General features: G+C 29.9%; 1 protein-coding gene across 1 annotated transcript; it reads right to left on the minus strand.

Moving 5' to 3' along the window:
• Positions 1-437: 437 nt before the first annotated feature.
• On the minus strand, positions 438-1,730 carry LOC121123205 (uncharacterized). The gene is made up of 3 exons (XM_040718340.2): positions 1,508-1,730; positions 1,149-1,434; positions 438-1,090 (listed from the first exon to the last, which is right to left on the minus strand). The coding sequence occupies exons 1-3, from the start codon at positions 1,592-1,594 to the stop codon at positions 573-575; spliced, it is 891 nt and encodes a 296-aa protein (XP_040574274.1). The 5' UTR covers positions 1,595-1,730; the 3' UTR covers positions 438-572.
• Between the last annotated feature and the right edge of the window lie 15,011 nt (positions 1,731-16,741).

Raw genomic sequence — 16,741 nt, forward strand, 5'->3', positions numbered from 1 at the left:
GAACTTTATAATGTGCCGCAGAATACATATTTATTAGTAAGGTTTATAAAAATAGTGAAAAATTATATTATTGCCACGAACGAATGTTGAACTATTCTCATTGCAAATACTCAAAATGATTTATTTCATTTTTTGGTTGTCACTTGTAAAACGCATTTTTAACTTAAATCCTCCTTTTCCCAGCTAGATATGAAGATACGGGGATGTTAAAATGCTAATAAATAAATTAAAAGATTTGGGTTCTCTAGATAGCTTATCATGAGAGATGATTACAAAAAAGATCCTTAAGTTAATAGCTTCGGCAAGTACAGCTAGAGCTAGTTCTTTTACTTAATTAGGATCAGGCGATTGAATAAATAGTGATGGGCCCATCTTTCTTCCCTTGTTGGGTCTGGAGAAGAATTCGAGTTTAGGGTACTATATAGGCATACAATTGATACAAATTAATTTATATATTTAATAATAATTAAATGACTTTTTACATTGGCTTTACTATTATTTAAACAGTCTTTGATCAATAAATATTCATATAATTATATAATGGTTAAGTCCACTACACATTGAAAGAAATATTAAGCTATTACTCTTAATGTATTTTTTTTCATTTTAGATGAGTAAAAAGCCTGGAGATCTACAGGTGCCGAATTAGTTTTGATCCAATCTCCATTTCGTGATCCCCCAACAAAATTTCCTTTATAACGCTCCCCATTTGGAAAAATGAAGAAAGTTTCTCCCTCCAAATTTCCTTTTACCCAATTCCCTTGCATTTTGTTTCCATTTTGAAATTTAAGAACACCTGGGCCATTCTGCTTTCCATTTTTCCATGCACCGATAAAAACATCACCATTGCTATAGTAGTACGTTTCATTACCACCATGTCTCCTATCATTAATAAATTCTCCAACATATTTAGAGCCATTGTAACGACCTGAAGTCCACCAAAATATTCCAAACCCCGTTTTACGTCCCTTAACGTAATTTCCCTTGTATCGATTTCCACTTTTTTTAAACGTATAAAAACCATGTCCTGTACGAACCCCTTGAACCCAATCTCCAATATACTTATCTCCGTTTGGGAATGTCATTTCCCCTAGAGAAAAGAAAATGTTACAAATCTTCTAAGACTCTTAAGAATTAAGGCCATTTACCCCTTCCGTCCCTTTTTCCATCTCTAAACTGTCCCACATATCTTCTTCCATTTTTCCATTCAAAATCTCCATAGCCATGGAACTTGTCCATAAAATAATTTCCTGCATGAAGATCTCCATTTGAAAACTGTGTTAATCCTTGCCCGTTTCGTTTTCCTCGTGCCCATTGTCCAGAGTAATGATATCTATTACAATTATAGGTTCCATTGCCATCAGGTTCTTCCTTATCGTTCAATAGTCCAGAGTAAACCCCTTTGGGACAATGTTTTTTGGGATAAACTGAGGACTATAAGTTAGAATCATATATTATTTTGTGCAAAAATGAAATGCGTATATAATTGTGTTTCTCTGCAACTTACATGAGTATAGAGAACTTGGGCCTCAGATGCAGTATTCAAGTAGAAGAATAGTAGAATGAGTATATTATTCCAAAATAGAGTTTTCATTCCAGTGTATGATAATAATTAATAATTCTGAATGAAATATTAATATAAATTGGAATCCGGAGTGAAGGAGAGACAATTTACAATTAGTGTATGTCTATTGCTAAATATGTCATTTAACCTTGAATATGCTTAAGACTTTGATGTATATTTGCAAATAAGTGGCTTTCTTTAGCTTGTTCCTTGTCGCATTAAAAAAATTACTATTTTTTGACCATTACACATTAACACAAAGAACTAATGGGCTAAATTGTATGTATTTCACAGGGGCCCATCTGACTAATGCATTTCGTTTAAGCAGTACTTAGTCTCTTCTTTGTTTTTTTCGTTAATTCGCCATTTTATGGACGTCTATATAGTAATTCAAACGTAATATTCGATTTATATATTGGAGTGCATAGCATGAAGATATCATTTTTTTTGTACAAACTTCTTTTAATCTTTAATCGACCTAATTGCTCAGTCCAAATAAGATGTACAAAGCCCCGTTAATTCATCCTACTTAAATTAATTTATGTATATACCCCTTCATAACATAAAAATAATGTCCCCTCCCTGGAGCGTCCGCAGGATTATATATTAGGGGGGCAGGGGCTTTTTTTAATAAAAGAAATCATAAATATCAGACATTAACAAATACGTCTACTGTATTAATGTCATATTTTATTAAAAACGTAGCTATATATATATACCTTTTTTTTTTTTTTTTTTGAAAATAAATCCTTTAATTGATTTTGAGAAGGTAAGAGTGACATTGAATTTGTCAGACACACTCCTAAGAGTATCTTTATATTTTACATTAAATTTAAGGGAGACCGGTACACTTATTAACTTAGGCTCAATTACTGAAAGCTGGTTTGACTCAAAAAACGCAAGAATTTTTCACAACATATGTACATATGTCTGCTATTGTATGCAACAAATTACATATTATACCAGTCATTAGTTTTTCTACAAATTGCATTTGAATATTATTGACTGTTGATTTTTTATGATGGAGAGACAGAGTTCCGGTCTCCCCTACGTTTTTTGAAGTTCAGCACTTCGGTAAATAATTAATTTGATTGATTAAAGTCATTATAGCTACAATTAATCATTAGTAATAAAACCTCAACTTGGGCAAAGATAAATATAATTTAAAACCAGATTAGAGTAAACACGATGACAGATAAACATTTACCAATGACCGAGCTACAAATACTTTGTACGCGTGTACTTTTATGATGCAATAGCTAAACAAAATAGCTCGTATATTAATTTGTCGCACATAGATCATAAATCCTTCCACTTGTTTCAACATTTCTTTGATCAGTGTACATCAATTTGTTATAATACAAAAAAAAAAAAAAAAAAAAATTAGAAATCACTTTCATTAAATCAATGTAAGTACCTATGAATAACATACAGAAACTGTAGAGCTAACTAGACGTTATAGTCTTATAGAGAAACTCTTGATCGAATTAAATATTATAAATTGTATATAAGAATTTGTTAGTGGTGGTATGTGAATTAAAAAAAAACAGATTAAATATTCGTTGTTAAATATTAAAACGAAAAGTAAGGGGTATACTACACCAATTTGCGTCAAATTCAAAAGAACATAGTCCTAAAAGATACGATATATTCTTTCTAGATTTGATACTACGAAGAAATCATTTAATGAAAATATTATTCATATAGTTATTACTTTATCTAGTATATTTTTGAATGAGGTAAAAGTTCGGTTCGTGTTTGAAGTTCATAGCTAGAACCGTTGTATATGAAGATTCTCCTTTTATTCTTACTATGTGACGTCAGTCATCGTCATGGATAAAATGTTTTTTATTTATCAAAAACATTTGACTTTAGTCGGAGAGCTGGTCATCGATCAAGAAATATTTTTTTCTCGAAGGAGGATTATCTGTAACCGAAAAAAATTAGCCCGGTGACTCATGAGTGAGTAAGTAAGAAGTGGAAGCTTATTGGGATCTCCATCAATGTGTATTCATATCTTCATCCCCTAACCTAACGAATCTGTGATTGATTTTATCTTTATGTATGCTAAGAATAAATAATACAAGAAAAAAAAATGAAATCAAAATTTGGGATTTGGTGAGTTTGTTTATTTTTTAAAAAATGATTTGAGCATTATTTTTGTATTTTGATGAATGTAGTCAGGGCTGGAATATTATGGCATGGGGAGGGGATCACCCTATTCAAAAAAGTAGTATTGCTTGAACGAGTACCGAGTGTTCCACTAAAATCTGAACACTTCGAATTTTAAACTTCACAAGATATAATTTATTAATTAAGAATATAATTTCATTTAAATCAATACTATAAATAGATGCGTGTCTGAGCTCTCTTAATCATTAATGTAGCCACTTTTAATGGAAGGGTTGGGACCCACTGTGGATGTAGTCCTCTGTCATGGCGTCCTGAGGTTGGTTGACTGTGACTTTGAGAGCCTCGGCGTTTGGATGACTGACACTGCAGGCCTTCCCCTCGACATGCACCCAAAATGTGTAGTCAAAGGGGTTGGCATCAGGGCTATAAGGGAGCCAAAAGTGTCAAAAATGGGTTCAAAAGTGCCCTTTCTACCCTCACAAGGCTTTTCCCAACCCCTTTTTTGATAGCTCTCTAGACAGTCTGGAGGAAAACCCGGAGATCTCTTGTATGGGTCCTCATGGGTTTGTTGAGATAGCCTAGGTTGTTTTCTTTAACTCCTCCGGGTCCAGTTTTTCCTTTTTGACCCTCCAACGTTTCGGACTTGTAGACAGTGATCCTAGAGACGCCCAAATGCATGAATGGAAATTCGTCTATCACATTCAAGTGTCATTTTCTTGACTTGTACGTAAGCTAGAGCATCTCAGATTTATTTTGTTTTGTAACTAATTGCTAATGTTTAATTTATCGAAATAGAAATTAATTCATATCACTCAACCTCCATTAATTATTGAATTAGTTGTTCAGATTTCAATGGTACTTACATAATTACTATTGAATATATGTCAATGTGCTGTCTATCAATTAATAAATAACGACTCGTATTATAATCATATAGTGAAATCAGAAATGGATTTCAAGGCTTAACGACTAATGCATACTCATTTGAATCCATTCCGGATGTGTTGCTTCAACTTCATTTTCAACCAAGTCATAGAGGCGTTTTATATACATGCATATTTTACTTATATTAATGTACCACTGTTAATTTCATCAACGAATGTTCAATTCGTCTCGTTTTCCTTTCGTCGTATTTTGTCGAAAGGAGAAAATATTTTTTTATACAAATATGGTGAAAGTGTTTATTTTTAAAAAAATATGTTTGGCGAAACAGTCACTACTGCTGGGCTTACCCTGAAATGTAGCTTTTGGGGGACGGGGATACTAATTCACCCCGTACATTTTTTTTTGTTATATAAAACTGATAAACAAATTATAAATAGACAAGTCTAAATATTTCGTCTAGTTCAGTTTGACTTCGAATTAAATGATGATAAGATATTCATTTTAATTTAATTATGTATTAAATATACAGTCAAATCAGGATACGAGAAACTGCTGTTTTTTTCAGACGAAAAATTCATATTATCGGATTATTCTCCTATTTGAAGTTAATAAATAAACGAATTTTTTTAGAAACTTATGAATAAAATAGTATTCATAATTTAGCATTTGCAACGCAATGCTCATTTCGTTAATTCATTTTTGTTGTTGTTGTTTTTTTGCCGTTAAAGATTAATTTGTAATAGCAATTTGAATTTTATTTACGATTAGATTGTTAAATCTGCTTAAGAAGTCGATCATATTAAGTTATTCCGTCAGAGTTTGCACTTGTTAGATTTCTTCATTTTCTTATTTTTTTGTTAACATTCTCGAAATCGACTGCATTTAAGAGAGATACATTAGAATTCACGAGGAAAAAATTATGGCATTGATTGAGAGACATGAGGTTGGAAAATTCAACATTATTTAAATCGTTTTGGAATTGAGGATCCTTATCCTCTGGGAGTATGAAATCACTCTCTTGGAAAACAATTATATGAAATGCTATTTTTTTTTATCAAATTCTGAAACAGTAATGAAGTTGATACCAAAAAGAAGAAATGGAAAAAATTGATTCTAATTTTTTACTTCATGTAATAAAAGATTTGTGCCGGAGAAAAAGTTGTTTTTAAGCGAATGTTCCTCGGATCCGGATTTGATTGTAGATTAATGCTGTAAATTTCATTAAATTAATTAGTTAGAACTAAGTTTTGTACATGCAGATCAAACAATTTTCATACCAACATAAATCAAAACAAAATGACAAAATAAGAAACTACTTCAAAAGAAATATTTCATGTCGTGTACATCTTTCGGGTTTGTTCAAGTGGTATAAGCAAATTTACTGTAGAAGTGATTATAAAAATGTGAAGAATTTAGAGCAGTACATTTGATGAAGATAATGAAATGATTGAATGTTCATCAATATATAATAAGAGCCTAATTTTTCATGGATCATAATCAAATTTATATATAGTTCTTCATTAAAATAACCAATGATGTTATTAAATAACTGCGTACTGAGACGTAGAAATTGTAACTTGTACGATCTACTTATACAAGTTGCAGCTTGTACTCTACATATATATTAGGATGCTAATTTAATCATTTTTTGACAAAAAAGTGAATGTTTGTTGGTTCAAAAATTACGATTCACAAATTTTGAACCCTTTTTATGAATATTTAGAGATCGCTCAACGCCTTTAAAACTTTGAAACGTGATTTAGTTTTAGTTCCATCCGTATACAGATTTTGAGTCAAATAAACAAATTAAATTAAATGGCTATAAAATGTTTATAGACATTTTTTAATAGAAATCCGTTTTTATTTGTCTAAAAGAACGATAATAGTAATTAAACGAAATGTAGTCGTTGTGTATTGCATTTTAGGTCTCTCAATGTTATTAATGATCTTACCGAAAGGACTCATACTATAATATAGTGGTTCTATAACAAATGGTAAATCACAGCTGCAATTTATTTTTCAATTAGTTGAAGACCATGGACGGTTGTATCCTAACTCAAAGAAGAAAACTTTAACAAAAAGTTTTAGGCCTTTTTAATAAATATGCTCAATATTAAGTAATAAAAACAATACATTTTGTAAACATGAAATCATTATGAAAATACAAAATAACTATTACACGAAAAATATAATTTAAGAATTATAAATAAATACTTTTGATTTGTTATTAAATCTAAGACAATGTGCTATATTGCAAGATTATTTAGATATAGTAAAAGTCAAAGATTTACATTTAGTTGTATTATCGTATAATATTGGATCCTGCTTTATTTTAACAAATTTACATCGTCAGCCATTATTTACAAATAATTGGAGAAATATTAATTTTAAATAAAATTTACCATATGTTTACAGATATTAAACCCAATATACAAAATTTAATGCTTTATTTCAGACTCGTAATATGAAAGTACGATAAAATTGAATATGTTAACATTGTAAAAACAGTTCTTACAATAAGTTTCAACAAATAATAAGATCGGTTAATTATACATTGATAATTGTCATAATAACATTTGTATGAATTATAACTGCTTCTGAAGCACTATTTACCGGTTGGTCCATTGAAATCTGAACACGTACTAATTCAATAATTAATGGAGGTTGAGTGATTGTAATTAATTAATATTTCGAGATATTAAATTATAAACAAATACAAAATAAAACAAACCGGAGCCATCTAACTTCTCTAGCAAGTAAAAAAAACTGGCACTTAAAAGAGATCGACGAATTTCCATTCACACACTTCAAGCAGTTGTGCATCTCAAGGACCACCGTCTACGCCGTCAGCTGGTCCGAAACGTTGGAGAGGAAGAAGGTATCTCAAAAAGGCCAACCTGGACCTGGATATCAAAACAAAATCACGGTTTTTTCTAAAAAATTAAAGGCTGTTGATCTACCTCTAAATATTAATAGAAATGGTTCAAACTTGCCCTAATATACATATATATTTACCTCCCCTATGAAGTTAAACAGAGGTTATGTTTTTGCCTCTGTTTGTTTGTTGTTCGATAGGATTACACCAAAAGTAACAGATCGATTATATATGCCTCTTACTGTGACCATAAAACAAGTAACTATACATAAATTTGTTCCGGTGGCAAATATAGGTATATATAATATTTAGAATACAAACAGGACTATGTAATTTTTTAATGTGTATAAATTCCAAATGTTCTGATATAATTATATATTCAGCCATTCAATGAATACTTTGGTTAAAGTCTTTTAGAGATTTCTGCGCAATTACACTTTCATACGTAGATACATGATCATTAATTACTGCGTTGAGTAAGGATACAAGTCGAGGATTTTTACTATACTATTAAATTGGATTATTATATACTTGTCCGACTTGAGTCCATATTTTAAAGACATGCAACTCGACTAGGACTTGAAAGATAGTTTATACAGAACTCTAAGACAAGACTATGTATACTGTATTATAATTATGGACTTGAAATGAAACTCAACTCGATGAAAATATTGAAGGACTTGAACTCAGAGTTTTGATACTCGACGTGTATTTGCTGTATAAAGACTTTTCCCCGCCTCTTTGTAAATAGTTTATTGATATAATTGACTATATTCGGTTGTAAAGTGGTTTTTTAGACTAGTAGGACGTAAGATATTGCAAGGTTGTTATTATTGTCTATACATAACTTTATTATTAGGCACAAATAATAATAAAAAAAGAACACTGCAAATGAGTAGGTAATCAAATGGAACTTATATGGAAATGGGAACGATAGTGAAATTTTTATTTAAAAAGAAAATGTAAGAAAAATTGCTAAGGATTTGTACAGAAACTGCATACGGATTAAAGTATATAATTAACCCTTCACAGAAGGGTCGAGAAAACAAAAAGAGTTAGATGAAATGAGGTAAGATAAGAGTCTAAGATCTACGCTAAATATGTAAAGGGAGAGGTCAGGAAAGAGTATTTGCAAACTAGTTGTACAACTTTTTTGAATGAGATAATATGCACTCTTAGAACAAGATGCAGTTTTCTAAGGTAACAAAAGCAAAAAATCAACCCCTTTTAAAAAAAACAGGGAAATATGATATGTAATGGGCACATAACACGTCGTTAAGAGGAGTGCACGTAGGGGGGGGGCCTAAGAGGGCCAATACTCCTAAAAAAATAAAAATAGGAAGATTAATGTCAAAAATTAGTTAAGAAAGCCCCCCGCCAAAAAGAAAAGAAAAGAAGTTATGCGGCGAACGCCCTTTGTTATATCACGCAACCTTTTGAAAAGAAACATGAAAAATCAGTTGTTAGTTTGGAAATTCATCTCAACTATGGAACTATTATTCAATAATTGTTGAGAATTTTGACAGATTAATACGACCTAATTTTAAATCAACGTTCAGAAAACTGATTAGGGGGATAGAAGCAGAAACACCGTGATAAAGTACATGATGACAGACTTTAGTAGAGTATTATTATGAAAAAATGAGATGAAATGTTGTATGATCTCCATGAATGGGTTCAAGGCTGAATAGCTCATGGACATAACATACCAAAAAGGTTACAAGGACAACATAGTGGCAGAAGCATCAAGGAAGGTATGGATTCAATTATCATCAATAGTTAGGCGAATGTCAGCGTTCGATCTAAGACCGATTTTTTTCCGGTTGGGTCTAGGGGGGGGGGCTGAAAGCAATGGAGAAATTTAAAAAAATCACTTCTATGGGGAAAAAATTGACAAAAAAAGAGAAGGTTAATCGAGGAAAAGAAAAAAATTAGGTTTCCTGTGCACGCCCCTGAAAGGTCATACATACGGTTATAAATCTCTAGCATTCTTTAGCGTGCACGCTTTGTTATTGTTGTTTGAAATCTAAACAATGTTTTTTTTGGGTTTTTTTTTCTATTGCTGTTATCATTATTCTTTCATTCTTGAGGAGAGAACATCTAAGTATACAGTCTAACCACGAGCGTGTGTGTTCAGGAATGACGTAGATCAACATTGGTTAAGGGTTATATGTAAGTGTAATCCATTGATAGACTCAGAGTAGAATTAGGGATCGAATAAGGAGTGGAAATTTGGGTTTTTTCTCTCCCTTTTTGTAACTGCTTTCAACTAATCTAATAAAACCTCATGAAAGCTATGCTGCTCTCCTCTTAAACATGATACAAGTTGTCAGAATTATCATTTCCATTTTTTTTTTTTACATACCGAAAATGCTTACAAATTACAACCCTAAACAAACATTATAATTTATATATTTTGTGAAAGAAACTTCATTTTTTGTGGGACTGATCAAGGATGATGTTTTTTCGAGAACAAACTTAGTCCAAATTAGTTCGGTAATTCAAAAATTATAAGCGTCTCAAACCGGTCAAGAATTTCTGGACTGTATTGTTCCCTTCATATCATAGCTGACTGTTAGAAACACATAAAAAAAGTTATTGTGGGCTCCTAAAGAACATGCATTCATACAGTTGGACAAAAAAACCTAGTACTCTCAAGAAAAATATAATTTTTATGCAGGATAATATTCCTTCATATGTTTCTTGCGATATAATTACTTTGCTAGTACAATAAGGTATTTAAAATGACCTTCTCATCGAGGATCGATAATTTTAACTGTAATCAAAGTTATATTTTGTGGAGAAGAAAAACATTTAACATTACTCTCATAAATACATTCAACTCTTTAGCAAAGTCTGCAGATCCTCAGATAAAAGACTAATTAACCGCGATTAATATATAAAAAAGGAAGATATTTCTTAAATAAAGTTAATAAGACATAATTTTCATTTCTTTTTCGAATTATTATAATTTTTTTGTTAATTTTATTCATAATAATGAATCCAGCTTGAATTATTGACAATTAAAAAAAAATTCAATGCAAACAATCCTGTATTATGATTAGTATTTAACAATTATGCACAGGAAATAATAGCAACCTTGTAATATCTTACGCTCTATAAGCCTAACAATACAGCTTTGCAGTCTAATATAGTCAAACTATTTAGACTAATTGACCGGTCAATAATAACTCAGTTGTCTATAGTAAAATTCTTAGTAACTCTTCACACAATTTATTTTGATAGAATGAATAATAGGGATGTGACTATCCAAATCGATCCAAGTCTCGAAATTAATGAATAATTGGTATCAGAGTTGTTCATGAGTCAACTTATACTAGTTTGCGAGTCAAATTTTTAGTTTAAAATCGCAGATTTTGAGGTAATTTTAATTCAGCCAATCAACGTTCAGAATAATGATTAGGAGAAAAGAACCAGAAACATCAATATCTGACAACAAAATAGCCTGAAGATTTTTGTGTTAGCGAGGTAACTGTATTTTGTTGTCTGATTTCAATGTTTCTTCTTATTTTCCTCTATTATTATCAGTGTTCTTAATATTGAGAGGTTGGATTCGAATAAGTTATTATTAATTAATTATTAACTATTACTGAATAATAATTCGATAGTTTTGACCTTCTTTTATTAAGGTCTGAAGGTTGGGTAAAATACTTATAGAATTCGAGACAAGTATCCGTCTAATTTTGGTTTCGTATCTGGATCTGAAATTGCGAGTACTCGAAATTTACTCGAAAATTCTAGAAAATGTAGATCACTCGTATCTTTAAGATACGAGTCCCAGGCTCTGTCAATTAATTGTCATTCTAGGACAGGGTTAGTTTTACCTTGAGTGAAGCCTATGACAAAGATACATTTGTAGGGCCCTTTTCTTTCTTTTCTTTTTATTTAGAAAATAAACGCCGTATTTTGTTAATTTTGTCTTTCTTGTCTAAAATAAATAATTTCGCGCGGGGATCTATAGTTTACGTGAAAATAAAGAGCCTAGGGTATGTGCTCCCATCACCCCTCTCTAAAACAGACTCTCATCTAAGATATCGTGTTATCTTGGTCCTTCAAAGCAGGGTCGGCCTTTAGCCAATACCCTGCACTTCCATTAGGTCCCTTGCAGGGTAGATTCTTTTATTTATAAACATCATTAGCAGGGGTGTCTGCAAGGGGCGCGCTGTATGGTCTCTAGCCCCCAAATTAAGGAATTCTTGCTTTTTACTAGGTCTTTTTTCCTAGTAATTTAATTTTTGTGAATACTTGTAGATTTTTGAAAAAAAAATTCAAAAAATTTCTTCATTTAAATTTAATTTTTGTTTTTTTTTGTAAATAGCTGTGAATTTTTTTCCAAAATATTTAATTTTTCAAATTAAAAAAAAAAAAAAAAATTTCTGGAAATAGTTACGGATTTTTGAATTTAAAAAAAAAAAAAATATTTTTCAGAATAAAAAAGAAAATCCAAAAACCAATTTTCAGAAGAAAATTTGCCTTTGTCCCAGGCCCCAAAACTGCCTATGTTATTATGCTTATCCATTATCAAATTAAGATTTGGGTCCGTGCTATCCGTTTTGGATGGAGTATTTCAATAATTAAGGTTGGCCCTGTCTCAAAGTATGTGTATTGTTCTCAAGGCATAGACCAAATCAATTACGTAGATTAAAATTGTACAAATAAAAAGATCATTAATGATATCTCTTATTCTCGATCCCTCAAAGTCTTGGTCACGTGTAAGTCGGTTTTGACTAAGTAAATAGTTTTTTGTTTTTTTCCTTTATAATAATCTATAAAATTGCGTGTTATGTTGTCTATTGATTAATTAATAAAATGATTGGTTGATTGACACATTGAATATTTTTTCATGATTAACTCTTCAAAAAACATTATATCAACTCTAAGAGGGAGTAGTAGTGTATAATGCCTCTTCAGTAAATTAATTGAAGGGTATTGAATTAATTTATTATTCTACGCAATAAGTTTTGTAAAATAAATAATTGATACACATGTAGCCATCATTAGACGTTTATAATATGTACGTAGCTACAATATATAACCTATCATTGTTTGAGTATACATATATTCAGAGATCACAAATAAATACAATGTGCGCCTTCTATTTAACAGCCAACACGATATTAAAAATGGATTCCCTCCTAAACTAATCCTCGGAACTTATCAATGCCAAATTAAAAATATTTTTATTCAATATAATTGCTATTGGTGCCAATAACGGGCTCGACTCGACCTTGGAACCGGGTACATTTCTCCTTTGACAGATTCCGGATTTCCTCGGATTTTTTGTTGCAGGAGGATCTGTTAGTGTGCCGCTCAACTGTGCCCCTCACAATTTTCAGGGGCCTCCGCAGGGGTGGACTAGAGGGGCTGTAGCTCATCCCAAATTCAGATTTTTTTCTTTTTTAATAGAAAATTTAATATTTGTGGATTTTTGAAATTTTTTGACAATGGCTATGGATTTTATAAATTTTTTTCTTAAAAATTAAATATTTAGGAAAATTTTTTCACAAAAAGTTTAATTTTTTTGGTAACAGCTGTGGATTTTTGGAAAAAAAGTTCAAAAAATTAATTTTTCAACCAAAAAAATTGAAAAAATTAATTTTTTTGATTTTTTCTTCAAAATCAATTTCCCCCAAAAAAAAACAACAACTATATATGTTATCTTTCGGACGCCTCTGAGTGTGTGCCTCCAATTATTTATATTTATTTTTAGACGATAAAGTATATATAAATGCATTTCCCTCTTTCAAGGAGAAAAATGCAATAAATCTGAAGCCTTTTTAGTAAAGACCTTTTCTACTTTTTTTTAATAGGCTCCTTCTGATTGCCCAAACTTTCGCTATCATGGATAGTGAGCTCCACTATGTCTCCAAAGAACAGAAATCTAGACTATCAAACATAATACCATCATTTTCTACGTCCCAATTCTTCGAGAGAAATCCATGTTTTTATCTGTTTATTCAGTAAGTATATGTATATTTGTTGTGTACAAATTATATTGTCTTATTTATTTACTAACTTGACCATTTTCATTAATTATCAACTACCATAATTAGGGGCGTCTGTAGGGGCTGTAGCCCCCCCCCCAATAAAGTAATATTTGCTTTTTATTAGAAAATTTAATTATCCAATTTTTTTTTTCCAAAAAATTTAATTTTCTGTGAATAGCTATAGATTTTTGACATTTTTCTCCATAAAAATGTAATATTAAAAATTTTATATTTGAAATTTTTTTCCAAATAATTTAATTTTCTATGAATTTATGAAATTTTTCTCCACAAATTTTTATATTTGAAATATAACTTATGAATTTTTTTTCCAAAAAAGTTAATTTTATGTAAAAAGCTGTAGATTTTGGAATATTTTTACACAAAATGTAATACTTTATTTTTTTTGAAAAATTTAACTTTTTGTGATGGCTGTGGATTTTTAATTTTTTTTTCCACAAAATTAAATATTTAAAATTAAATTTTTTGAAATATTGCTCGTAAATACATAAGTATTTAGGAGCAATATCAAATTATGGGCATTTGAACTTAATAATGTGCCACAGAATAATTACTTATTAATGAGTAATATTCAATAAAAGTAGAAAAGTAAATATTAATTAAGGAATATTTCATTATTGCATTCTCCAACTATACTCTCCATTTCTACATTTAGTATTCGTTTTTTCATTTTTTGGTTGCAATTTGTTCAATCTGCTTATACAACGTAACTTTCTTTGTAACATACAACAAGTTTCTAAAATCAAAAAAGGTTTATTTTTGTTTAGAAGGGATATTACAAATTGATAGTTTTGTTTAACAATTTTTTTAGTCATATCTGATAGGTGACGTCCCCTGTTGTCCATACACATAACTTATTTATTTTAATAGACGTTGATTTTTTCATTTTTTTAAATTTTTTTTCTCTTTAAATAACTCTTCATTCAGAGGTTTTAGAGTGATAATTGTTTAATACAATGACGTGCTGAATTTAATAAAACACATATCTTATTTTATGAATGTAAATGATAAGCCCATAAGGTTATTCGTTATTGGCGATTCTACTAAAGTCTAAAAAATGTTGGATTTTCTAGGATGATCTCGTTTTCAATCATCTGATCTGTACAAATCGCTCCAATTTAAAATTCTTGCATTACATTGTATCTGATAAAACTGTTCTCTCATTATTATTCGTTGAGTTATTCACGTTCAAAGAATTTTGCAAATTTCAAATTATGAAAATGAATTGAAAAAATGGTTTTTTTAAATTAAAAATTGAAACAATTTACATTAATTGTTCCTCACTACTCCAACGCAAGATAACCACTGACTGTTTATCCAAGATAACTTTAGACTCTCCCCTCTAGAATGAAACCATATCTAACAAATTACTACAACTACAGCCTAATTGCCACGCATTATAAAAAGGAAGTTATGTTGCCGCAGCTTGAACAAGTTACAATATCTGCAGGGGTGTCCGCAGGGGGTAGCCTGGAGGGGTTAAGCCCACCCCAAATTTCCAAAAAAAATAACTTTTTGTGAAAAAATATGGATTTCGAAAAAAAAAAAAAAATCCGAAAAATGTAAAATTTATAACTTAATTTTTTTCTGAATAGTTGTCGATTTTTGAAATTTTTTCCCAAACATTTAATATTAGAAATTTTTATCGTAGAAAATTATATTCTGGTTTTATTCTAAAAATTTTATTTGAATTTTTTTTACAAAATTTTTTATTTTTTATGAACACCTGTGGATTTTTAAATTTTTTTCTAAAAAAAAATCATTTATTTTTAATAACTGGATTTTTATTTAATAAACAACAGTGGATTTTGGAAAGAAAAATTAAAAAAATTTTTTTTTTTTTTGAAAAATTCCTCCCACACAAAAAAAGAATAAAAAAACAATATATATATATAATCCTCCAGACGCCTCTGAACTTTGTATTACAAAATCGCCACTTTTAAATGGCATGATTTATATTTTTTGTGTCGTTTTTGTAATGCTTCTTTCGTGGTTAATAATGAAATAATCGTGTCTTTTTATAGACTGAAGCCATGATCGAATTTTTTTTTCTTTTTGAATAATATAATACAAATGTTAATACCAATTCCCTCCTTATGCATTCATGTGATGGTAGACAGTCTATTTATTCTTTGTTCTGTATGAGAATGATATGTAGCCTTCTATACAGAAGAACCTATCCTTGTTTGGTTTTTTTCGTCAGCACCATCTTAATAATGATTGCACAACATTTATTGACTATTATGATAATATAACTATTTTGAACTTCAATCCTAGATAAATAAAAATCTATTTTAAAATATTCCAAGTTATTATTCTTTAGTTTTGTAGTTCACAAAGAATTTGATCGGTTTCAAAATTACAGGGGCGTCCTCTTGGGGTTTGGATTGGAGGGGAGGTAGGTCTCCAAATTAAGACATTTTTGCTGTTTAGTAGAAAGTTGAATATATGAAATTTAATTTAATTTTTCAATTTTTTTCCAAAAATTTTATTTTCCGTATATATGTAGTTATAGATTTTTTAAATTTTTTCCCCCAAAAATGTAATATTTGAAAAAAAAAATTATATTTTAATTTTTTGTGAACAAGTGAGGATTTTTAAAATTTATTTCTGAAAAATTTAATTTTTTGAGTACAACTATGGATTTTTGAATTTTTTTGTGAACAACTGGGGTTTTTTTTAAACATTTCTAAAAAGAATAGTTCTTTGGGTATAGCTATTGATTTTTGAAATTTTTGTAAATAGTTGTAAAAAAAAAAGTTGAAAAAAATGTCCAAAAAATTTGATATTTGAAATTTTTTCCTACAGATTTGATTCTTTGTAAATGGCTGTGGATTTTTCAAAAAATTTCCCAAAGAAATCCAGAAACCGAGCCTCTCCCCCAAAAAAAAAAAAAAAAAATAAATAAAATATATATATATATAAATATTATCTTGCGGATGCCTTTCAATTATTATGCAAAACAGTCGGGGTGATGACTGATAATACGCCTTGGAGAACTTGCACACTTGTCAATTACAAGTATACAAGTTCTCAATTGTTTACTTATATTCGTTTGTAAACAATGCGAGAGAGATTGGCGCTGTCTTGTGGCAAAATAATAATACAGATCCTTGAATGATAATATAATTTATTGTACAAACAACATGTACGTAAGTTTCTCATATAGGTGGCCCTGTCAAAATTCTTCTAAGCAAGTTTCATTTTTTAAACAACAACCTACAAACTGTCACATACTGACATCAACTTGCGGATAAT

This window comes from Lepeophtheirus salmonis, chromosome 1, assembly GCF_016086655.4.
Source record: "Lepeophtheirus salmonis chromosome 1, UVic_Lsal_1.4, whole genome shotgun sequence".
Taxonomy (NCBI): domain Eukaryota; kingdom Metazoa; phylum Arthropoda; class Copepoda; order Siphonostomatoida; family Caligidae; genus Lepeophtheirus; species Lepeophtheirus salmonis.